At 33.4% G+C, this 27,350-nt stretch overlaps 1 protein-coding gene across 4 annotated transcripts in view; it reads right to left on the minus strand.

The window, feature by feature from the left end:
* The window catches only part of LOC133182095 (hemicentin-1-like), a 40,657-nt gene extending 14,107 nt beyond the window's left edge, over positions 1 to 26,550 (minus strand). Inside the window, exons 1-2 of one of the 4 annotated variants that reach the window (XM_061316814.1) lie at positions 26,181 to 26,550; positions 11,729 to 11,936 (exon numbers count right to left, since the gene is read on the minus strand). In XM_061316814.1, the coding sequence (XP_061172798.1) occupies positions 11,729 to 11,798 (70 nt within the window). In that variant the 5' untranslated portion in view covers positions 11,799 to 11,936; positions 26,181 to 26,550. Of the gene's footprint in view, positions 1 to 11,728; positions 11,937 to 12,247; positions 12,394 to 15,713; positions 15,908 to 26,180 lie in introns of those variants that run through there. The other 3 variants (XM_061316816.1, XM_061316813.1, XM_061316815.1) reach the window with 3 other exon arrangements.
* Positions 26,551 to 27,350: the final 800 nt, after the last annotated feature.

The raw sequence follows: 27,350 nt of genomic DNA on the forward strand, positions 1-27,350 counted from the left end.
TACTGTACAATACACAAAATACAACTACAGTGTGACTTTTATTTAAATTACTGATTTAAATCAAAAGCATTGTGTTCTGTCATATCATATAATTTTGCTACAGTTTCAATGCAAAAAAATCAACTCGCAAGTTTTTGCGCGTTACCTAATTTTTAACTCGCAATTTGGGCATTCTAACTCGCGTTTTGCGAGTTGTATATAGTGAATTTCGAACCCTGTCGGTATCTTTTTCCAGATGGGGCTTAAACTGACAAAGGGGTAAATTGGTATTTTCATGTTTTACATGCATATACATGTAATTAAATAAACTCCCCTATCCCGCAGTTCCCCAAGGATTAATGCTTTGTTTGGAGGACAGGATACGGATGCCCTCATATGAAGTATTTTGATTATCGAATACGTGATGTGAAGCATTTATCAATAACCCAATTTGCAAATTCAAATTCAGTCATTTCATTCATATCCATGATACAACTAGCTTTTTTTCTTTTTCGTAATTACATGTAACAACAACGTTAGTTAATTAACAAAATTACTATTTTATATAAACCTAATTAAAACTGTGTAGCTAGTGCAGAAAAGTCCCATACATGACACTAGTCAAACTACAATTAATAAACCTGATCTATATCAATGAAAGATGGATATCTGATATTTTATACATATTCATGTAGTGAAAAAGGCTACAAAAAGAATAAAAAGTCAAACATAATTTTGTTGGAAGGAGTGCATTCTCGGAAAGCTAATGCACATTACCTAAGCAAATCCCCCTCTGTTGTTTTTGTTTTCTTTGAAGTTAAGATTATGAGAAGAAACGATTTTCAAGTACAATTTCAAACTTATTGAAAATGATTGAATGACGAAACTCGATCTGAAAGATTGCGCCAGAGTTTGCTCTTTTAACTGCACTTTAATGACCATATATATATATATATATATATATATATATATATATATATATATATATATATATATATATATATATATATAAACTTTACCTTATTTTTACTTTACTTAACTTTACTTATTACTTTACTTAAATTTTTCTCGCAGATCCCCCTCCCTCATTTTTATTTGTTTAAAAATTGTGTCATCATTCGATTTACTGACCTTTCCTTTGATCTGATATTCAGTTATATTTTATGAGAAAATTATTTCAGTCTTGAATTCATTCACTTATATTATATGTATATCAAGTATTGATTCACATTTATCTATTTTTCTTAAAGCTCGTATCATGTTTAAATTTCAAATAATAAATAAACGTCTTTCCTTCCTCCTGACTTGTAGATATATAATGAACAACTGTCCTAACAAAAACATAACCTAACTCATTCACTTATGTATTTCTTGGGTGTTTTCAACCAGCTAATACAAACTTAAGAATTTATAAAAACAGCTCTGGAAAAGATAAACGGCAAGCTCACGATACAAATGGCTTTTACTCCTATTTCATTATTACGAGATTTTTTTCAAGTATGTTTTTCCCGTTTAATCTCATAGATCAATACAATATCCTTTAACCAAATGTTAACGAAAAGACAGTCTAACCATCTAAGATCAAGTAGTGAGATTTCAACTATCCCTGATGATCTGTTGATCATACTTTCTCCTCGTCCAAGATAGGCTGCCTTGCATTAATATATGCATGTTGTTTATTATAATCAAACATTTCTTACAAGTATTTTAGAAAAGACTTTTTTTCTTGCATTCATGTCAAATTGTAAAATTTGAATTTACCAAATTGGCAGTAAATTTACAATATGCCATTAATCTTATACTTGTTTTCAAATAAATGTACATGTAACAGTCTTTCTACCTTCAGTCCAATCTATTAGAGTACAATACGAAAGTACGCCGTTGTCAAAGATGAATTAAGTTCACTAATTAATACACCTTCACATTCTTTCAGTCAGGAAGAAAAAAACTTTATTGGTGAAATTATGTATTTGGCAAGAAACTAGAATTACCGAAAACCATTTACAAGATCGTCGGCGAAACGAGAAAACAATCCAGAATTTTGACAACAAGTACAGCAAACACTCATTCAGTCTTCAATCCTAACTAATGAGTTTTGCAGACAGGTTTGGTGCCATTCTTTTTTTTTTTATTTTTTATTTTTTAGTTTTTTGAAATACATGTAAGAATAGAGGCAAGAGTTACGTGAAGATGTATTGATTTATGGTCCATGTCATTTTCCTATTAGTTTCACATAAAGATCCATAGAAAAGCATAGAGGTATTATTCATTGTTCAATGCTATCAAACATATGGTACTAAGAAAATATGTGTTTATTGCGGAAAAAAATTTCCAGTGTTCTTATCAATACATTCTCGATTGATGGAAAGAACGCTCTTTCCGCAGCTATTGAAATATAAAGACCGGAAATTTTTTCATAGAAATTATCAAAGTTTCCGGGAGTTCTGCATGTATCCTTAATTGACACGTAGATAACTTATTCAGGAGATACTTTTTTATCGTTAAAAGGCGTTTTGTATGCAGCTGTCTAATTAGAATAATGTATTACAATTTTATCTTTCATTACTTATTTTTACTATATTTAATCCAGATATGAAAACTGCGTATCGCATTAAAATAAAAATGTTGATTAAAAGTCCTGTCATGCAACAAAGAGAGCAGTGCAGAAATCCAATAAAAGTCCTGTCAAGCAACAAGAGAGCAAAAGCCCCTTCGTACAACAAAGAGAGCACTGCAGAAAACCAATTAGAGCCCCGTCATACAACGGAGAGAAATGCAAAAATCCAATAAAAGTCCTATCAGCGACAAAAAGTGCAATAGTGCTTTCATACAACAGAGAGTAATACAGAAACCCAATAAAAGTCCTGTCAAGCAGCAAAGAGAGCAAACTTCCTGTCTTACAACAGAGAGTAACACAAAACTCCAATAAAAGTCCCGTCATACAAAAGACAGAAATGCAGAAATCCAATTTTTAAAAAAACCGGTCATATAACAGAGAGTAATGTAGAAATTCACTAAAAATTCCTGTCATACAACAAGAAAATAATGCAGAAATCCAATAAAAACGCTGTCATACAACAGAGTGATGCAGAAATCCAGTCATGCAGCTAAAAAGCTGTGCATAAATCCACTAAAAGTCCTGTCATGCAGCTAAGAGAGCAGTAAATGCAACAAAGAGAACACGCAGCACAGTTAAGGCTACAAAAAGGGGGCGGAGCCTAATTTGTACGGGAAAAGTTAACTATGACATCATACAAAACCAACAATTCTTAAAAATACTAGAAAAAGAAATGATTTGCTATTTTTAACTATAGGAAACCATCAAACTACATCTAAACTTACTATAACATGCTGTTTTGTCTTTAGTTAAATTCCACATAGCAAGGTATAAACAAGAATAGATATGGGTTACCCCATATCCAAGATATTCGACTTTTAATTTATTCGAATTTTCATTGTGTTCAGATGATTTCTAATAAAAAAACAAGTATTTACTGACAAAACGTCAGAGATACTCAAGCTGTAGAAAGTCAACTATAAAACTGCCATATACATAAATATCCTAAAATGACATAATATTTAGGCTACTGAGTTTCAACATCTTTTGTTGAGTAAAATATGCATATAGTAGGAAACAAACTGCATGTACATATATAACGTTACATGCATGTAGTGACTTTATCACAGAGTTGCACATGCATAAAAATAGTTTTAATTTCACATAGAACATAAACTAAATATAATTAATCGTATAATTTTAAAAATGTATTTAACGCCTCACTCATTTTCAGGAATATTTAATCCAAATAGCATGTTACAGGCCTATAGCAACGTTTTCAAAGTGAAAGGGGGGGGGGGCTCCCAAAAAATCCCGCGTACTGTGGGCCTGTGCTACATGTGTACCATCTAACTTTCCAATGATAGAATCTTCTGTAAAAAAAAAAATTCAAAACAAGTCCAAGCCGTTATGGATTATCAAAGATAGCCCATTTTTATAAATAGCAAAACTACAGATCTATCAAGGATAGATTTTAATTTATTTTTTAATTTTGTGCTATTAAAAAGTACTATCACTCAAAGTATAGGCAGATGTTAAAGATGGTCCAACCTGTCACCTTTTAGAGTAATCAATGAACTCGTCCAGTGATGCATTGACGGCCGTTGTTAAACGGGAAAGCGCGAGATCGGTTGCGGCTATGGAGCATCACTGAATATTCCTCCACCATATACTGATTTTGAATATACAGACGTTTTGAAGATAAACTTCATTTTTGTTTCTAGAAATGTTTTTATTTACAAAAATAGTACATTTTCGTGTTAGATCGATGACCATAACTCAGCCCCTCTAGCCCAGTATAAGGCCTCACCTTGAGTAAAAAACCTGCACTTGTTATGAAACTGGTGTATAGTTCTTAACTTCTTTATGTCCGTAGCAAGTACTGATACCCAGTCTCCTAATCTAAGCGTCACTAGGGAACGGTGCACACACCTGTTCTTGCAAGACCAAATAGCCTAGGTCTACACACGTGCGAAGATCTTTCCGAGCTCGGAAAATCACGTTGCTTTGCCGAGAAGTGTTTAACCATAATAACCATTCCGTTATTTAAACAAGAATAGATATGGGTTACCCCATATCCAAGATATTCGACTTTTAATTTATTCGAATTTTCATTGTGTTCAGATGATTTCTAATAAAAAAACAAGTATTTACTGACAAAACGTCAGAGATACTCAAGCTGTAGAAAGTCAACTATAAAACTGCCATATACATAAATATCCTAAAATGACATAATATTTAGGCTACTGAGTTTCAACATCTTTTGTTGAGTAAAATATGCATATAGTAGGAAACAAACTGCATGTACATATATAACGTTACATGCATGTAGTGACTTTATCACAGAGTTGCACATGCATAAAAATAGTTTTAATTTCACATAGAACATAAACTAAATATAATTAATCGTATAATTTTAAAAATGTATTTAACGCCTCACTCATTTTCAGGAATATTTAATCCAAATAGCATGTTACAGGCCTATAGCAACGTTTTCAAAGTGAAAGGGGGGGGGGGCTCCCAAAAAATCCCGCGTACTGTGGGCCTGTGCTACATGTGTACCATCTAACTTTCCAATGATAGAATCTTCTGTAAAAAAAAAAATTCAAAACAAGTCCAAGCCGTTATGGATTATCAAAGATAGCCCATTTTTATAAATAGCAAAACTACAGATCTATCAAGGATAGATTTTAATTTATTTTTTAATTTTGTGCTATTAAAAAGTACTATCACTCAAAGTATAGGCAGATGTTAAAGATGGTCCAACCTGTCACCTTTTAGAGTAATCAATGAACTCGTCCAGTGATGCATTGACGGCCGTTGTTAAACGGGAAAGCGCGAGATCGGTTGCGGCTATGGAGCATCACTGAATATTCCTCCACCATATACTGATTTTGAATATACAGACGTTTTGAAGATAAACTTCATTTTTGTTTCTAGAAATGTTTTTATTTACAAAAATAGTACATTTTCGTGTTAGATCGATGACCATAACTCAGCCCCTCTAGCCCAGTATAAGGCCTCACCTTGAGTAAAAAACCTGCACTTGTTATGAAACTGGTGTATAGTTCTTAACTTCTTTATGTCCGTAGCAAGTACTGATACCCAGTCTCCTAATCTAAGCGTCACTAGGGAACGGTGCACACACCTGTTCTTGCAAGACCAAATAGCCTAGGTCTACACACGTGCGAAGATCTTTCCGAGCTCGGAAAATCACGTTGCTTTGCCGAGAAGTGTTTAACCATAATAACCATTCCGTTATTTAAACAAGAATAGATATGGGTTACCCCATATCCAAGATATTCGACTTTTAATTTATTCGAATTTTCATTGTGTTCAGATGATTTCTAATAAAAAAACAAGTATTTACTGACAAAACGTCAGAGATACTCAAGCTGTAGAAAGTCAACTATAAAACTGCCATATACATAAATATCCTAAAATGACATAATATTTAGGCTACTGGGTTTCAACATCTTTTGTTGAATAAAATATGCATATAGTAGGAAACAAACTGCATGTACATATATAACGTTACATGCATGTAGTGACTTTATCACAGAGTTGCACATGCATAAAAATAGTTTTAATTTCACATAGAACATAAACTAAATATAATTAATCGTATAATTTTAAAAATGTATTTAACGCCTCACTCATTTTCAGGAATATTTAATCCAAATAGCATGTTACAGGCCTATAGCAACGTTTTCAAAGTGAAAGGGGGGGGGGGGACTCCCAAAAAATCCCGCGTACTATGGGCCTGTGCTACATGTGTACCATCTAACTTTCCAATGATAGAATCTTCTGTAAAAAAAAAAAGTACAAGCCGTTATGGATTATCAAAGATAGCCCATTTTCACAAATAGCAAAACTTTAGATCTATCAAGGATAGATTTTAATTTATTTTTTAATTTTGTGCTATTAAAAAGTACTATCACTCAAAGTATAGGTAGATGTTAAAGATGTTCCAACCTGTCACCTTTTAGAGTAATCAATGAACTCGTCCAGTGATGCATTGACGGCCGTTGTTAAACGCAAAGGAAAGCGCGAGATCGGTTGCGGCTATGGAGCATCACTGAATATTCCTCCACCATATACTGATTTTGAATATACAGACGTTTTGAAGATAAATTTCATTTTTGTTTCTAGAAATGTTTTTATTTACAAAAATAGTACATTTTCGTGTTAGATCGATGACCGTAACTCAGCCCCTCTAGCCCAATCTAGGGCTTCACCTTGAGTAAAAAACCTGCACTTGTTATGAAACTGGTGTATTAAGTTCTAAACTTCTTTATGTCCGTAGCAAGTACTGATACCCAGTCTACTGATCTAAGCGTCACTAGGGAACGGTGCACACACCTGTTCTTGCAAGACCAAATAGCCTAGGTCTACACACGTGCGAAGATCTTTCCGAGCTCGGAATATCACGTTGTGTTTAGCCGTAATAACCATTCCGTTATTTAAAAAAAGAGAGAAAAAACACACACACAGTTAATGATTAACATTCTAACTCAAAAGAAAATATACGGCAATTAACGAACAATAATCATGACAGTAATATAACTGGTGAAAAGATTTATCATTATCAATCGAAGTGTGACCTATATATTTTCGTGAAAAAGACTGAGGAGGCAGCGAGCGTAGGAATATGAAAACTTTTTATTTGCTTTTCTGGGGAAAATGTGATTTTCTTAAAATCTTTTAACGATAATTTTATTTTCTTTAACGTATTAAATATACATGATTATTCTTAATATTTGTTGTAATGTTTTATCTACTGATCATGAATGGAACTATTTTCTTCGGAGCAATTGTGTGAAGAGTACCTGACTTTAGTAATATATCTTGAATAGATAATTTGCACTGATCGAATATATTAAAAAGAGAGAAAAAAAACACACACACAGTTAATGATTAACATTCTAACTCAAAAGAAAATATACGGCAATTAACGAACAAATTATGACAGTAATATAATTGGTGAAAAGATTTATCATTATCAATCGAAGTGTGACCTATATATTTTCGTGAAAAAGACTGAGGAGGCAGCGAGCGTAGGAATATGAAAACTTTTTATTTGCTTTTCTGGGGAAAAAGTGATTTTCTGAAAATCTTTTAACGTTAATTTTGTTTTCTTTAACGTATTAAATATACATGATTATTCTTAATATTTGTTGTAATTTTTATCTACTGATCATGAATGGAACTATTTTCTTCGGAACAATTGTGTGAAGAGTACCTGACTTTAGTAATATATCTTGAATAGATAATATGCACTGATCGAATATATTAACAAGTCACTGATCGCGATGCACTTGTCGATGTGACGTCATTTCGTAAAACCTGACGCAGTTTGTTTGCAGTGAGAGGCGGATCAAGAAATATTTTAACACCGAAAAATGTATCCTATAATTAAATAAAATATTATTTAAAGATATTTAAGAGGCCATTAACTTGGATGCGATGTCTTCTTTATGATTTTATTTATATATATTCCGTATATTTCCTATTTAATTTATACTACCGTATATTTGTATGCAAGTACATCGGAGGATAATGTAAGGGTCTTAATAAATCGATCTAGTGCAAGGGCATACACTCAATGGATCACAGTAAGCTTTTACATATAAACTCTAGAAGTATTAAGGTATCTGAAAAGTGCTGCGATCCTGATGAAATCTTGAAAATGAATTAATTATATCTATATTTAATGCCGTTGACCAGCAAAAAATACAGAATGCGGTCATATATATATGATTTTAACAATGAAATAGCAGAATCTATAGAGGATCGCAGCATTTTTCAGACACTTCGATATGTGTTGAAAATATTTATACTCTAAATTTAGAATTTTAACTTGATTATGCCCTTGCACCAGTGAATTTTATAGGTGACCTCAATATTGCCAGTACATGTATATGTGTTATATCACGTGACTGCCGCATCACGTGACAAGTCTAAATATAAAATCTTATCGTCTTCAATATGTAGTTATTAACCATAATTACATTTGTCGGAAATCAATAAAGTACTGAAAAGAATCGCCATCCTGATTAAGAATATCTTTTTAATCACAAAAATGCCGATATTTCCATTGCGCACCTTAACTGTACTGCGCAGTGCAGAAATGTATTAAAAGTCCTGCAATATATCAGCAGGCCACAACAATGGTAAACACGTGACAATTTTTAAGGCAACCAGTGTTAGTTTCAATGAGCGATAGCCGATGGCAGTTTCTGTAGAGAAAAATAAAAGTTTTAGCTTGGTTTTGTGTGTGTGTGTCACTTGTTTTTAGCAAGTTTTTGTTGCTGTTTTTTTTTTTTAAATTTGGAAGTTATTGACGAAGGATGACAATTTTGTTGTTTAGTGGCAACAGAAATTGAGTCGGAGGAAGTGAGATTTTTTTTCCCTAAAGGCCGGGGGTCTGGGGTCGCGTTAAGGTGTCCAGTAGGTTCTGGGCTGAATTCTGACTGGGCTCTGGGGGCGAACCCCCCTTAAGCTCCTGAAATTTAATAATTTTAGGAGTACTAGTAAAAATTTTACCTTATAGGTAGCCTTCATAGATGTAGTATAGCTCCTCCTACATACATATTCTAGCATCATTAATCAAATCATGCAAAAATCAATTCTTTTTAGTCCATTGAACTATGATTTGAGGCAATCTACTTATCAATATATATATATATATATATATATATATATATATATATATATATATATATATATATATATATATATATATATATATATTGCTTGGATTTGATTCCCCCTTTTTTCATCATGTGTGGTGACGCCTCTCGTCTCAATTCACCCTTTCTCGTTTTTACAAATAACTTAAGGAAATGTTAACCAAAAATAATGCAAGATTTCTGAGTCAGAATGACTTTCCTGTGCAAATGACGAAGACAATAAAAAAAAAAATACAGTCATGTATATTATTATCAGTATCTTACTTTTCGTAAAACTGTGTGAAACTGTCAAAATTGTTTCAATTATAATGAGCGTCCTTTTAGTCGGACATTCAATATTTATTTCCGTCTTAATTTCATCTTATTAACGTAAAACAGAACATTCAAACTTAACTGCTATGATAAACATGTTTGCAACTTGCTGCAGAAAATTAGTTAGAAGATCACAGAGCTTTACATATGCAAAACGTGCGCTACTTTTGGACTTGTTTTCCACGATCGTCATATTTTTACCTGTAAACAAAATCACTCTACCGAGGTCAATGAAGGCGTTTAAAAGAATTTGTGAGACAGGCAGAGTGACTTCTATAATAGGAAAATGTCTTAAGAATTTTTGATTGCCAGAAAAGTAATCTACGTAATGTGCTTTTGCAAGAGTGTCAAATCTTGTATTTAATAATTTATCTATTTCAAATTATTTTGGTATGCACATTCTAATATCACAACAGTTTTTCCCTGTTGTATTTACATACATGTAATCTAATTTTGGAAATTTTAGGGGGGGATCCCCCTTTAAATCCGCCAGTGTATAAAGCAGTTGTTGCTGAAATGTAACAAGCATGAAGCATGGTTTCCTAGAAGGACCTACCTGTAAATCTCTCACAAAAATTTCTTCGTCGAGAAATGAAAAAAGATATTCAATAAAACGCAATTATGATTAGAATTTTACTGAGAAGGGTGTTATTATACGGATATGAACTTTTATTGCTAAGTCATAAAATTTTTCAGCTCTAGAATTATTGGGTTTTTATTTTCAATTAACGATAAACCTCCAGAAAATTTAGAATTTGCTAATTCTCTCATTTCTGCCCGTTGAATGTTATAATCAACTTGAACTTGTGGGTGCATGTTGAAAATTAATTGATATAGTTTCATTAATCTAAAGCAGTATTTTGTATTGGGAATTACAATCATTTCAGGATCTATGAATCACGGAGACATCCTTTATTTATGAGTGTGCCAAATGTTGATATAGAACCCTATAAATAACCCGTAGAATTATTTTTTTTTAATGATTTAACAATCCGTGAAATCATAATAACTTTAAAAGCCCGTTGAGTAACATTTTTATGACACTGGACGGACATGGAAAGGCATCTCGAGGGATCGACCACGTGCACTGATAATGTTGTAAAGGAGGAATCAACATATTCTCATCCTTTACATACAATCCACAATTGTTGTACATAGGGTTTTGTGTTTTTCATTACGGACAAACATGCTGACAACTGGGATTAACGAAAGAGAAACTTAAGACGGATGTTTGTATTTTCTACACAATGTAGACCAGAAAATGACGTGTTCTTATACATTCCACAAGTATCAACATCTGGGGGTACAACAAAATTCATTTCATCTAGCAAATAAACATACTGAAGCGAAAATAATTCAATAGGTCGCTGTATTGTTGTTGCAACATAAGATATCTTCAGATCTGCCCTATTTGTTGTCGATCTTAAGGAGATTATTGACACAGTTGAAGGTATATACAAACGAAATCAATTACGGCTCACACACGGAAGAATTACACGTGGAAATAACTTCTTAATAATTTGCTTATATTGTGATTGGGAGACGTTTAATGTTTATATATATATTCTGAGATCTCATAAATAAATGTCCACGCATTTATAAACAAATGAAATAAAAACTTAAACATACTATGAAATTCCTTGGGTGTAGTCGCACTAATTAAAAACGCATCTCGGTTTGTTTGTTTGAGTCTCAAACTAAATTTAATTCATTGTACGGCTTTAATATGTCAGGATAAAAAGTGAAGACAATTATAATTAATGATATTCAATCAAAACGAATAATAAAAGAGAATCGCAGTCTCTAAATCGATCAATTTCAACCATGTTTTGGGCAAAAAATGCATGTTTCTAAATTTATCGTTGAAATGTTTATGAATTCGACACTCTAAATTGTGATTATCTTTATTCATCATAGATGATACTGAAGATCCCATTGATAGCAGAACTTGCTTATTCAACACGACTGATCGAAATCCCTTGTTGCAAATAAATTTAGCTGTCAAAAAAAAGACATTAAAGCTCTGAAATCGATACCAAATAAATTAATCTTGTGAATGCAAACAATACAGGTCAACTTCCTAGATATTCAACATCAATCACAAAGTCTCTACAAGTGTCAAATCAAGAATTCCATTTAATCACCGAATATCGTTTATATTTTAATGCAGGTAAATAAAATGCCTTACCTGAAATTATAACAGTTAAGAAGAGCACGTGAATTAATTCCCTTTCAAATACACAAAAACACTTTGCCATGGTTACTTAATCCGAATTTTAGTTACATATTGTTGCTGAGAGTTCCTGTGGTCATTTGTAGACATATTGTGGCTAAAGAATCATTGGCTTCCAGTACTTGCTGCCACTGAATTCTGCAGAATGACGTAAAAGAAATATCTGAAAAAAGATGAGATTGAAATAAGTACATATGTACATCCTTTGGAATGTCCTCTTCGTAATACGGCTAAAATTGTGCCAGTGGAATAAGACAGACTGAAATAGCGCGCTTGAATGAATTCTTTTGCGATTTGTTCTTGACAGACGTCGCTTTAACCTTTTAACTTCTCTGTTGAAATTATCTACTTGAGGTGTTTTTTTCACTTGTGCTAGAAATAGCACACTTATTCTGAATAAGTATACAATGTGCCTATTCAAACCCACTACATGTATATCTGAACTTAAAAAAAACTACTTTCAAGTTTCCATACTCTGTTAGAAATCGATCCACAATAGCTTGATCCACTGTCGCCACGCCGCGGGTCCCACAACGAATGCATCATACACATAAAACAAGATCAACAAATTCTCTACGCTCATCGTTGACGTTATGTTATGATGTCACGCGTTTATGAATTGGGTCGCAATACTTTACTTCATTTTTTTTCGCTTTCTGTAATTATCAGAAATAAACCGTCATACTTGTTATCTTCGTTGCAGTGACGCGAACTAATCACGAACGCAATCATATACCAAAAAAAGTTCCCCTTGTAGGTGAATTATGACAGAACTTTTCATCCCCGCTGGGGGCGGGAAGAGGGAGTCATGAAAACTGTACAAAATTCTGAACTGCAAGTCTCTACAACTGGAAAACGTACAATGTATTTAAGAAGTGAAAGGTTTCTTTGGCAAACGAGGTTATGCAATTTAAATGTTTAATGTTTAAGAGTTAATTGTGAGACAACACTACCTTATGCCGAGTCAATTACAAAGAATAAATATCTATTCAGGTACACGTCTTGCCTTGGTCAATAAGAAAAAAAATAAATAGATTTTTTCTCATAGATCAAAGTATTTAGATTCGATTTTGTGGATAGACTTTAAATCCAGTAAAATTTTGAACATGAAACAAATTGCAAAACAGTTTTATGGCGCTCAAAGCGGTTCATCCTGTAATTTCAAACAAAATTTGAATTTAAGATTGACACATAAAGAGGTATTGTGATATAAATAAGCATTTAAATTTGCATACTTTGTCTTTGTACATTTGTTAATGTATTCAACGTGTTACAAATCTGCAAAGAACTGATGACCTATGATGACCTTGTCGGTGATCAAACTTAACGTCCCTCGGCGAAAGAGCTGACTCCGAGCGCTCGTTAGCCCTCCCAACCCCCGGATTTCCTGTAATGACATCATCACTAACCAATGTTGATTTTTTCTTTTTGAAAAAATAAAAATCAAACAAATAATACCTGGCAGATTTTTTTTTTTCAAATATGGTCAAAATGAGATCTGAAAAGAGAGAGAGAGAAGGGGGAGCAGTATGAAAAAAAGAGTTAAATATTAAATGAACTCTGTGAGAGAAGGCAAGCATTCAAGAAGGTGAATGATGAAAATAATGTAAAGACCTCGAACAAATGGTCTTACTCATTGCTGATCTAAGAAATGTAACAAAACTGTGACATTATATTCCCGCTATTTCAATTTGATTATTAAAACCTTTAACCTTGATAAGTTTACCTCATCAAAATCAGAGTATTGGATGGGATGAAAAGTACTCTACGTTGAATAAAAATAATAATAATAATAATAATAATAATAATAATAATAATAATAATAATAATTTATTGAAAGAGTTTATTATTAGTGAAGCTGCATTACACTACTTAATGCAAAATTACGAAGTTTGCTTCACAGCAAAGCTAATAAAAAATTAAAAGAATATACTTCGTCTTGGGTTAATAACCCCAACACTATAATGCAGATATTTTATTCATAGCCAACAATTTTTTATTGCACAGGAGTGAAGCATTTTATTACTTTAATGACGTACAAATGATATCCATCGTAGCGGGAATGTATTTATTTTCATCAATAAATTCCAAACATTAAAGATTTCTCAACCTACAAGAACAAAATCTCCATAAGCTTTGTTTCGTAATATTACGAATTACTTCTTTTAAACGGTAAACAGCACAGAAAACAGAAAAAATGATAAAATATAAATTCTTTCAGATGAAATAAACAAATAAAAAAAAATTAGATGGATCTTTAGTTCTTCACATGTTTACAAGTGTAACTTTCTCAATATTTTTTAGTGCCAAAACATAAACAGGTGATACATTTTTGATATGCTTATCCTCGCTTTGAATAAATGAGTTGGCACTTGCACGTCAAAAAGCTATAACACGTCGTCATATTGAGGGCTATATGTCTGATTAGAAATTTACAAGGTTAAGAATATTAGATGCACGGAGGAACTATCTTTCGCTCGTGATCTGTAAATTTACGTCTTTTTCATTACCTCAAAATGCTGAGGTTAACTGAGTTCAACTGGTCAGCTTTAGCTACCAGACAGTTTTAGAAGGTTTATCTTCCAATACGGCAATCACTTCCAGTTTTTCTTAATCAATGACACCAAACACGCTTTTTTTTTCAGAGAGAGAAAATGACATTTGTGATTGGTTTAATGAATATTTAATAATAAACACGTATTACCATTCATATAATTAAGACCAATGAAAACACTGAACTTTTTTCTCACAATGAGTAACAATCTTCTACTAACAATTTCTCTGTAAAATGCATCTAATTTAATGATTTCAATGTTCTTCCAAAGCTCACCCAGAAACACAGTAAAACAAACAAAAAAAGCAAATAAAATAGAAAAAAACAAGGGGAAAAATAAAGATAAATACCTAGAATTAAGAAAATATACAAATATTGACGGAATTTTCATCTGCATAGCAATTTCTAATTGAATTTAATAGCTTTTTCCTTGACAGAATTTTTTTGATTAGCTGTATAATTAACTTGCAACAATAATCTTTTATCATTGATAATTATTTTTTTTTAATATCTATTAACCTTTCTCCATTTATCGTCTAATGTACATTTTTCCTACTATGATTAAAAAAAGAAATGAAATTGCTATATGAAGAACAAAAAATACTTGATAAATATTTACTCCCAACCACAGAATAAAGATTTATTAATTTGTCCAAGAGATTTTTTAAGTAAGAAAACGTTCTAAAGCCAATTAAAAAAAACAAAAAAGAAAGTAATGTTTTTTTTTAAAAAGTACTCATGTTGCAAAACTTTTTTTAAAAATTTTATTGTTCTCTATGACGCATGATAATATTGTTTTGTTGCGTGCCATGTACATAAACTTACAGTTACATTTCATTATCGTATAGTAAGTGCGTGTAATTATGTCGATTTAATTGAGCGGTTCTATACAAACATAAAATAACTTCCACTGCAAACACTGAAACAAAAGCATAACACAGTATACGGGAACACGCCCACCTTTCTCTACCCTAATTAAAACCCAGTGTTTTATGATAGGCCTATATCTGGCAAACTTTAATAAGCGTAGAGAGATTGTTCTCGCTGCAGAATTTTGTTCTGAAGAAGCAAGGGATTGAAATCAATGCATCTCGTTTATGTCTTTAAGAACTATTGAGAATAATAATTTGTGACAGGAAAAGATTGTTTCAATTATTCTAAATAGCCATTTGTAGAAACTTTTAAACAGTAAACAATATTTCGATTCTTGAGGTACATTAAAAAAAATACAGAAAACAGTTTAAAAGACATGTGCTATAGAGCCAATCTGGACCCAAAAACTGCAACAAATAAAACGGGTTATTCCTATACTGTCTTATTATCCCATCTTTAAATAAAGTATCATGCATACTAAAAATTACACATTGTAAAAGAAAAAGCACTCACCTGATTAATGAATGAAAGCAAAATAAATCCCATTTCTAAACACTTCACATTTAATTAAGCGATCGAGCATTCATATTTTTTATTTTAGTAATATCTACAGTATGGTTTTAGATGTGGAGGCTCCCGTTTGGATGCTAGCACTGATGAATGCACCTGATTGTGAGGGGAACTACAAGGATCTCATGCACCATAGGATCCAAACATCGATCTACCGACAGAAAAGTCGTGTAAAACCCCGAGGCCTCCCGGGGGCTTGCATAGTTGTAATTTCTATGTCAACACTAGTTTGCTTGCGATGCAAAGAATTATAGATATATCTGATACATATAAACCCCATGAGATATCATATTAAGTATTTTTTCACAGGAGATTTGGTAGTTTACTTTTAATGTTGTTATTGTAATGCAATGAGGCTTTAGAGATATGAATTTTCTGTGTGTTCCTTCAGTGTTTATTTAAAGCGGTTGATTTATGCCTTGTGTTGTATCAATATAACGAAATGATTCCGACTTCAAAAGAATTTGCTATCTCCTACATACTTCCAGTGAAGAGAATTAATACCATTTTCGAATTTGGCTGCAAAAGAACAGTTTTATCTGACGTAACATTATCAGTTTACAGTCTGATAAATAAAAACAATGTGATAATGAGATTTGAAATCCTGCGAAGATTTCCTAGAGATCTAATCACCAAATTAGTGTAGCAATTCTGGAAGCAAATGCACAGAATCAAGACAAAAGGGGGATGCTAATGCAATTTTAGGTATAAAAAATTTGCATGATTATTAAGCCAAATAAAGTTAAAGCAGTCCGATATATCCGGATATACGTACATGGATTAGATTAATTTTTAACCCTGACAGTACATTTTCTGTTCCACCGTCTGGAGTGGTCGTCAATTGTAGAGCATAACGTATGCCTATCAGAATACAGCGAGTCCTATTTTTAATAAAAACCAAAGCACAATATCTTCGTTTTCTTTATGCCTCTCGATAAAACATTCATAGTCCCACTATAAATTCAGGTACTTGGGTGGGTTCGAGCCATAAAATTCCCCAAATTAGATAATAATTTTGAAGACGCATCTAGAAAAATTGAATCTGATACATAAAAGGCACCAATTTTTTTACGAAACCTACAATGAACAGATCTCTCTTATCAATGCAATCAATTTTTTGTGCAACTTACATATATCATCAAGAGGAACTGACATTTTGAACATTTCATTTATTTAATTATTTTATCATTTCTTTTATGAAATCTCTGTGTGTGTGTGTGTGTGTGTGATGAGAGGGGGATAACTAATATGGTTAGTCTAAAACAAAATACCATGCAAAACGAATTGTGCATATTTTCATAGCTGAGGTCTGAAGAACAAAGGGTAGGCGAGACTCCACGGTGAGGAAAATAAACACACATTGAAGATGAAGCTTTAATGAAGCATGGCGATTTTCATGTGGAGATTTAATGGTTTATTCATGTGGCGCTACTGTTCTCTCCCTCGACATGAGGGTCTACAGAAAGTATATTGCAGAAAGAACAATCGCTCCATAGTGTATCTTTTCAGCGATTATTTGTCATTAAGCGAGACTTACTGTTGAAAAGGTAGATAGGATTCAATCAGAAATTAGAAAGACTTTGTCTAGACTTTTCGTTCTCTGGTTTTTTGGCTTGTCCATTCGGAAAGTACGCTATCGACTAATCACTCAGAATCGGCATCGACTTACCAGAAAACACAACGATTTAATTAATCTACAAGATGAGTTGTGCTTGCTTATTGATCAGAATTAGAATAATTTGCACTTTGTAATGATGTTTACTCTTCTACTACATACCTCTATTAATTCTATCACATAGCCTGCCAAACATTAAATCCCCATTTTGCCATACTGGAGTTATCCATCATAGGAAATTATTAACTTCTACAAATAATTATCAATTATAAAGCACGACATAAAATCATTAGAAGGATCAAACCTTTACAATAAATGGAATATTGCATACCAATTAGTATTGTCTAATGATAAATAATAATTGTTGTGCAGAGTTGTAAATAGATACTGGATCCAAAGTCTGTAGATTGGATTAAAATACGGAAACAACTGTATGACGATTGTTTTCCGAATAATTCATTACCAATTTATGAAATTTCGAATTAATAGTGTTTCCATGGGGAGCTCATACGAACAAAGTGGAAGCACATTGATATCAGTCAGTCGATATTATTTTAAAACTTTTTAAAACTTAATTGACATGACCAAGCATGCAAAACACTCGCAGTTGGACGCTTTCAGATGAAGAAAAAACTCTTTAGGACAAAGCGGACACCTGAATTTACTTTGTATCACCCTGTAATTTAAAACAATATACATATTTTTTGCTTGACTTTGTAGCTCAAATAATTTATTGGCAATAGCTCTAATAATTTCTATTTAGAATCAGCTTCCTATGGGTCGATATTTAGATATTCATTAGGCACTTAAAAGCAAACTGTATTTTATAAACATTTTAGACTCATGGAGGTAATTTGAAAAGTCCCAAGAGACTTGTAGCAAAGAGAGCTAGGATGTGAAATTATTTAGTGTCATATCAAGCTATACTGAAAAAAAAAACAATAATGTGATTAGACATGAAGTAAAATGAAGTATAAGTACGAGAGAGAGAGAGAGAGAGAGAGAGAGAGAGAGAGAGAGAGAGAGAAATTCAACAATCTTAAAGAACTGAAGAAGCAGGGTGATTAAGATTCAGATATATGTATTTAAAAAAAACTACTAGAATGTTTATGTATACTCAATAATATAATTCAATAAACAATGTATTATTAAATTTTAATTTTTTGTTTTTGTTTTTGAGTTCATTAAATATTAGAATATAATATCTACTCTGATTTTGAAAAGTATAAAGTTCGCGTTATAATGTAATGTGGCCATGATTTGAACAATTTAGCATCTACACTACTGTTGGAAGATTCCAAATCAGTTTCAGCTTTTTTGGCCCAGTGGTTCCTGAGAATTTTTTTTTAATGACATCAACATTGCATTTTCTTAATTATCTCCCCTCCGAAGGGGGGTTGGTCCTTCATTTTAACAATATAGAATCCTCTTTACCTACAGAAACTTTTTTTTCCAACTTTGGTTCTTGAGAAGAAGTTGAAAATATGAAAAGTTTACAGACGGACGGACGCCGGACAACGGGTGATCGGCTTGAGCTTTCAGCTAAGGTGAGCTAAAATAAAGGAAAGAAAGCAACCAGCTTGACACATTTTTACGTAGAAATGTAAAATAAAAATTAAATCATGCATAACCGAAAATCACTCAAACCACTGAAGTTTACCAAGATCACTCGAATAGTTTACAAGTATAAATCAAACAGGATCTAATAAACCGTACATTATGACATGATAAAAAAAATATCTTACAGTTAGTTACATTTTTTAATGCAGCATGATAATCTTTTCAAGGGGCCTGGACAAAGATTTCAAAATTCTCAAAATATTCCAGTAAAATATAATGACATACGTTTCTAGAGCAGTTCACACAAAAATATAATAAAAAGGTATTCAAAAACTTCTTTTACCTGGAAATTATTAAAACTATGAATTTCGGGACGCGTCTGATTGACACACATCCTCGCACTTTTACGAAGTAAATTTTTAACAGAAGTGGAAAATTTGTTGCGTATTAGTGGAAAATATTAAAATTATAATCCAGAAAATTCAGAGTAAAAAGGTAAGAACCATAACCCTCTCAATAGTATTGTCATTCTGTGCGGGGTAAACAAATTGAACACACACGGTAAAACGTAAACATTAACAATTACACAGCTCGTACCCGTGTTTACAAACACAGGTGTTTGATGTGATGTTATGAAGAATGTTTTTGTCATTGAATTTTCAAGTAAGTTAAATTTAACAAAATGAGGCAATTTATATAAAAATAGAAATATAAAATTTTAAACAAAAACGGCAATGCAACTGTGTCCAGGCCCCTTTAAATCACAAAATGCCACTGTATAAAAATTTGTAAACATGAGGTGACACAGATAATTTTACTGCTCAGTACACCTTTAAAATAATAAGTTACTCATTTGTTAACAGACGATTACCATAAATATTTCCAAGACGCGAGCTCAATAATAATTGATGACGATTTTTTTTTTTTTTTTTTTTTTTGCTTGGCAAGGAAAGTTTGCTTTGTAAATGAACTGAAAATGTTTGGTCCCCCCCCCCCATCTGACATTGGTTTCTACGGGCCAGTATGAGGGGTGATCAAAAAGTTCGTTGACTGGCCCGATAAAATTAATGTTATGTAAGATAGAATGTATGTATCACAAGTTTGTAAGTGTATATCATGATATTGTACTATGTATGTAACTGATAAATATATTATATTGTACTGTAATGCCTATGGGATGTACGTCCCACGGAATAAAGAACTGAACACTTATAATAAGGCCATTATAAACATAATTGTAATTATTAGTTCAGTTTGATAATTAATAATAAAAATACTGACTATTCAAATAACCGTGTTTGGCGTACCAGGGCAACCTCAAATTGCATTTGACGTCACCCGTAGCTCAGTCGGTAGAGTGATTGCTCCGTGATCGGAAGGCCGTGAGTTTGAAACTCGGCCGCGACTGACCCAAGTCGATAAAAAATAGGTAGCAACTGTTCCTTCGCTAGGCGCTCGACACTTTAAAGTGAAAATTGCGGGTCCTTCTTCGGATGATACCTTAAAAACCGAGGCCCCGTGTCACGACAGGCGTTGGCACGATAAAGATTCTTCACTGCTCAATGGCCCCGAGTGCCTAGTAAAGGTCTAAATTAAAAGCCCTTCACCGGTATATGGTGACGTCTCTATATGAGTGAAAAATTCTTGAACGGGACGTAAAACAACATACAATCAATCAATCAAATTACGTTAAAGTACCGTAACTTAAAGAAATAAGTTAAACAAATTTGCACAAAAAATTTCATTTTTTATGAAATTTTCAAGAAAAAAATTGAACCTGTCTAATTTTTCAGTACTTTTTTTCAAATGCTGGAATTTGCCAGTGCTTCATATTCTAGCAACAAAACGTTGGGCGCAGCATCTAAATGAAAATTTACATATAAAAACTAAATCAAGACTATTCCCTCCCCCTCTGTGTACTACGACACTGCTTAACTAAGAGAAAGGACGTTGGACTGTTGTCTTTATGAGGAAAAAAAAACATATTATAATGATTGTGAAGCAAAAGCAACAAAACAACGGTTGATCACAGCCAAAAATGTTTGGGTTTTTTTCCCCATATTCTGAAATATGAATGTTTGTGTGAAATACGAGTAACTCTGAAAAGGAACTGAACGATAACATGTTTGTAGCAAATGATGCAAGATACTATATCTTAAGAAGGAATGACGCACTCAAAATACGACATTTTGTACAGATTGAAAACTTCCTTTGAAATACAGAATATTATCATGTTCTATATTTTGAATTTATTTGGGGGAGGTAAATGCAAAATTTACAACATGATAACTTATCATGTTGTAAATTTTGCATTTACCTCCCCCTAGTAAATTCAGAATTTGCAACATGATAAAAGTATCATGTCCAAACGAATCCAGTTGGTACTTATTACGAAAATACAAACCGAATGAGAGAGGTGAAGGAACATTTTCTTTGTGAATGTATTTTGTAAAGAAAACCTCCCACCATGGGACATTTTGTACAAAGAAAAAGCTTCTGAAGGAATCGCAAGGTTGAAGGTTTACTATCGACAACAGTACCAAAGTCCAAGAACCAATTGTTCCTACACCCTCATCGTATAGAACTGACAAACAACATTGTTGATACAATAAATCCCATCCCCACAACTTATAACTCTGAAGTACAATTGTAAATAAACATCGTCATTAAGACACCAACGACGCACTTACAATTCCGCATTAAAGCTTTTTAGAAATTAAAAATATTGAATAACAAGAAGAGTCTGAAAACTGGAAATTGATGTACAAGTTTCATTCTTGACGCGCTGCTGTTAACCAAATTTAAAATGTGCGCTTCAGCGGTAAAATGATATTCAATTTTACTCTTTAATCCATTGGGACTAAAAAGACCTAAGGACTTCCGACTCAAAGGGATTCCGAAAGCTTTGATGACGTGTGACAGGGTAATATTGGACACACTATAACGGATTGCAATTTGGCTCAGTTTCAACTAATCAAGTTTGCATCATCCACGTGATGTCAAACCAATTACATAATGTTTTCACAAAATTTATGAGCATCCTAAAATTGGGACTGAAAGCAACATTGTAAACGCTTATTCTCGACAATTGAAAATAGCCAAACACAGTCTGAATTATTAAAACTCTCATTGTCATAGAAAGCTGTCACAGAAAGGCATTATAACCTAAATGGATCATATCAAATCACAATAACAAAAGAAATAATGGATTTTCCATCATACAGAACGAAGCGATTTGGGATAATCTCTTCATTCCCAGTAAATGCTTCACAAGACACTCAGAATCCTCAGAAATCTCCCTTGGTGTATGTCTATAGAGCTGTTGACAGGACACTTAGGTCTCGTTCACTCGGATACATATCAATGAGGAGTTCCGAGAATGAACCTATATAAGGTTAAAGCGAAAGTGACGGACGAACTGTCATCGGAAATCCGTTAGCCGTGTCTGGAATCTTTATTAGTCTCCATAATCTTACATATATATTCAGCGGCTTAAAAATCTTTATAACAATACTCACTTCTGTCTCTTGAACCCGTTCTTTCACAAATAATGAATCTATACAATTTATTTCATTTACAATTTAAGCAAGTACTCCTTTTAAAGGAAAATTAATGATTGTGAAGAGTAAAGTATATACTTCTTTTCAATATTTTTTTACCAAAGAAGTTCCAGTAGCAGAGAAATATACATAAATGCAGAGAAAAACTAATTCCATAAACGAGATAACCATATTTGCTTCTTATGTTAGACAAAAAAAATCCCACACAAAGAAAGCTTTCATCACTCTGTGAACCAAATAAAATACAAAGTACAGGTACAAAAAAAACCTCAAGTTCGAATTCATTAAATAACACTAATCAGGCCCGTAACAATGGTTTCAAAAGTGGGGGGGGGGGTCTCCCCCCCCCAAAAAAAAAAAATTCGACAAACAAAAACAAAAAAACCCTACACTGACCAAAAGTGTAAGGGGGGGGGGGGAGGGCGGAACTTCCCAAAATTATCTGACAAGCAAAAAAAAAAAAAGATAATTTACTGTCCAAATCCTGGAATTTGTCGGTGCTCGACCTCGGGCGGGGGGGGGGGGGAGCTTCTAATGGAAAATTAACTATAGCAAAAACTATACCCTACTCCCCCCGTTCTATCTGTTAATTGAAGGGGCCTGTCAATTGAGGTGGAAACACAGAATTACAAGAACCTGCATGGCGAAGTAGTTCGTCGCATGATATTCGAGCAAAAGATCATGCCTCGGATAGAATTAACTGTGATCGATGCAGACGATCAGCTAATCCGGGAACCTAACCCCCCCCCCCCCCCCCCCGAAAAAAAAATCATCACACAAACAAACAAATAAAAACAATGCACCAGATCCAGTTTTTGAAGACGTGCATGTGTGCTCATGTAATATAGTTTACTTACAATTCAAATATTTACGAGTTAGTAAGGAGCCCTGAAGGCGAAGGTATATTTCTTGGGACGATATCGTCTTAATAATAGTTTACTGGTGGTCAAAACCATAACCAATACTGATCTAAACATTGTCTCGGGAAACTTTGGTATATTTAGTCAATATTACACTTTCATATAAATTATTTAAATTTGATTCGTCGGGAAACATTTGTTGAAATTAAATAATGAAAAATGAATAAAATTCCGCATCAAATGTAGATGTTTGAGTGATATAATACGGCACTATGATATTTGCTTTATCAAACTATTCTAAATTTCCAGTGCAAATAGGTAGCAACTGCTCCTTCGCCTAGCACTCGGCACTGAAGTGAAAGTTGCGGATCCTTCGGATGAGACCTTAAAAACCGAGGCTCTGTGTCAAGGTAGGTGTTGGCACGATAAAGAACCCTCACTGCTCTATGGCCCTAAGTGCCGAGTAAATTTGAAGCCCTTCACCGATATATGGTGACGTCTCTATATGAGTGAAAAATTCTCGAACGGGGCGTAAAACAACATACAATCAATCAATCTTGGGGTGAAAATGTTCAATGTTACCCTTAACTACATGTAATATTTAAATGATATCAAACAACATTTATTATCTATAAGTTCCTAATTTTACATTTTTCTTTAGAGTTGAACAAGAGCTTACTGTATGCACACAATCTTTTAATCTTGAGAGATCGAATAAGACCGGTATTTATTAAAGAATTCCAAGTTATGATGTTACCTATACAAGGAGTACATGATGGTCGACAACGACTGCGCAGGTAATTCAAATCAAAAGACCTTTCATTATTTCTATAACTTAAAAATCATGACAAGGCGCAAAAGTCAAAAGAGGTCTTCGGTGGTTGACCATTCCATACTGGTCACAGTATTTTATCGGATTCCTCATGCCTGAGATGGCGATCTGCAACATAATCTTTCCTTAAGTTTTGTTGCCCATTGGTGAACTTGAGTGCTATACACACTGTAATTGTAGGTAATTAGCGGCAGATCTATCCTCCCACTCAAACTCATATCACTAAGTACTTGAAAATGAAACTACCTACTGTCCCCGAATTAATTCTTGATTGTGTCTAGTAAAAAAACATCGATAAATTCCTTGTTTCTGATAGAGGCCCTGCCGGGTGCTATTTACGGTTTTATTATTCGGAACAGCTTACATACACCGTCTCACCTTCCGTTGTTTAGACGTTAATGTGTTATATAGGAGGGGAACTTGGTAAACTCATCTATGGATTTTATAGAGCTAAACGAATATGTTCGATTATTGGCAGCTTATCTAATTATCCTCATATTAATTAAGATATCACTTCTTCTTTTTTTCAAGCACATACTGTTGATATTAGTACTGTTTTCTAAAGATATGAGATATCTGTCATTGAAGAATCACCATTGTGCATATGTATTGCGGGTTAAGATTGATGCTCTTCGTTTGAAGTAACAAGGGTTCTTCATTTAATTAGAAAATATGGTCATTTGCCAAGATAATGTTCAAGTGCTGTAACGAGTATTTATCTGATATGGCTAGGGAAATAGTAACTGTATATTGCACTGGCTGTGGGCTGTGATGCAGGGCAGAGGCAATTTACTTTTTTTAACACAAACAATTTTGATGATGCATGTTTGCAAAAGAAACTACCACAGCGTCCGTGATGAAATACCGCTAAGTTTTGAGACGTCCACTCTCGATTCCAGCAGAGATGAAAAGTTGGGGGGGGGGTCAATTAAATTTTGTATGATTCATTTTTGGTAGTGGGCTGTTGATAATTGGTTTTACTGCATCTTGTTGCAAACTCTTGACCTTCTAGGTAGTCTAATATCAATTACATAGGCAATAAATGAAGCCAATTTTTACATACGGTGTAGGTTTATGTAACCATAGCGAAGGAGATCCCCCTGCCCTCTACTTGTAATGATTTCGACATTTGAATAGACAGCGGCATCAAAATGTTAGAAGATTTGATTTATACCAGTTATAATAATGAGAAATGCCATTCTTCTTGTTTGAAAATACATCGTATACTTTTTCTTTGCGCATTTTCTTTGAAATAATGATGCAACCTTCTACAATACCAATACAAGCACTTACCAGCAAATTAAATATAACTTTTGAAATGTGTTGTTTTTTAATCTGCACAAAATTTTTTGTATCCGCCAATTAACTGCTACAGACATTTTTCCGATCAAACAAATGAAGTACTTATTCCGAAGTAATTATCCTATAGGTTTGTCCCTGTCATTCTGGATGCTGTGTCCGTATGGACTCTAGTGAAAGTCTGCGTTAGACAATCACCGTAATAATATCATTGTCGGCAACTTGAATGGTTGGCGGGCTTTTGGACAGATTTTCTGATCAATATCCAGTTTAATGCTGACATTTTACTCAGAATAACCTGTCAAAATCTGCGCATCTGTGTCATGTAGTGATACCGATCGCATGTCGAACAATGTAAGTAAATAGAGAATTATTACCAGAAATAAATTGATGTTTCTTCAAACCAAGGCAGCAGTTTGTTATTAATTAGCCATCAAAACTGTCATTATTTCAAATGGAAATATTACTTAAAAATACTTTTGTCTAACTTTCTCTGATTAACAGGCAGATAAAGTCAATAGTTATATTTCATACCCAAACTTACATCGAAAAATCCCCGTCTACCATTACAGAACAGACAGATTTATCTACTCAAACATCACCGCTTCTTTGCTTGAGTTTTAGTAGAATGATCACGCAGCAAAAAAAAAAAAATGACACGTAAAAAAAGATACAGAATCTCACCTGCTTGTTCACGGTAAATTCCTGCTAATGGTGAGCCCGACACACTACATCATCTTTAGTTCCATCATTATTTCCGTATCGTAATTATTTACCGTTGTATCGTGTCTAATCTGCCTGCTTAGTTTCTGGTCATTAAATATTGACAGTTTCCTTCGTTTATTTTACTAGATTTTCTTCATTTACATCCAGCGGTGATGAATTTCAATTCAACTGCTGACGATGGATTGCACGCGACCAAATTTCACGCGCTGAATAACCAGTCATCCAATAGAATCCTTCGTTAGAAGCCGCAGAATCTCGGTAAGAAGGGTGATGTGGTTTTCATCTTCGTGCTGTGACGGAAGCTTTCGGCTTGCCAATCAAACACATTTCAACATAAATTTTCTTTTTGGTGGATATTCATCGCATGGGGTCCGTTCTGATAATCCGTGGCAGGGAGTGAATTGAATTTACTTTGAAAGTTAATTAGGCGCATTAAGATGTATAATTGAGAATTGGATGTCGTTTGAAAAGAAAACAGGTCAACAATTTACAAAGGATAGGCGGGACCGAGGGAGCTGGTCACAGTGGTACCACTGTGGACAATTCAAGTTTTGTGGCCATCGATTTTAGAGTTATGCAATAAATGTCTCACATAATTGATTGATCTATCCATGTTTCACTACTCACTACTAAGAGGATGTTAATTGTAATGCTTGAGTTTTTGTATCAGGTTAAGAAATTATATTCCATAAAGAGACATGGACGAGTCATACATTTAAGAAGTATTGTTGAAGCTTTGAATTTAAGACTCTTTTTAGCAATAAATGCCAGATTACACATGTTGCGAATTCCAAAGTTTATTGTGAAATGCAGAGCTTATACTAGTATGCTAATAAGAAAATTCACCACTATTTCTTTTACAAAATAAACAGATTATTGTAACAAAGCAACAATGAAAAAACTTTAATCATTAAGCCATAAAGATGAGAAGAGAGGCTTTTACATTGTGTATACTTTCAGACACATTGTTTACTTCTGTGTTCTCCTCAGCAGGTGTCGAAAAATGAGAGCCCACCCTTTACAACCATCTGACAAAGAATTAACCAGCAGCTCAGTGGGGCCTGTCACTCACCGAACCTATTCCGATTACAATGAATGAGATTTGTTGATAAATACATTTTATGCTAT

The sequence above is a fragment of the Saccostrea echinata genome, unplaced genomic scaffold (genome assembly GCF_033153115.1).
Source record: "Saccostrea echinata isolate AGI-Se365-2 ecotype Australia unplaced genomic scaffold, CSIRO_AGI_Sech_v1 ptg000009l, whole genome shotgun sequence".
Lineage (NCBI taxonomy): Eukaryota > Metazoa > Mollusca > Bivalvia > Ostreida > Ostreidae > Saccostrea > Saccostrea echinata.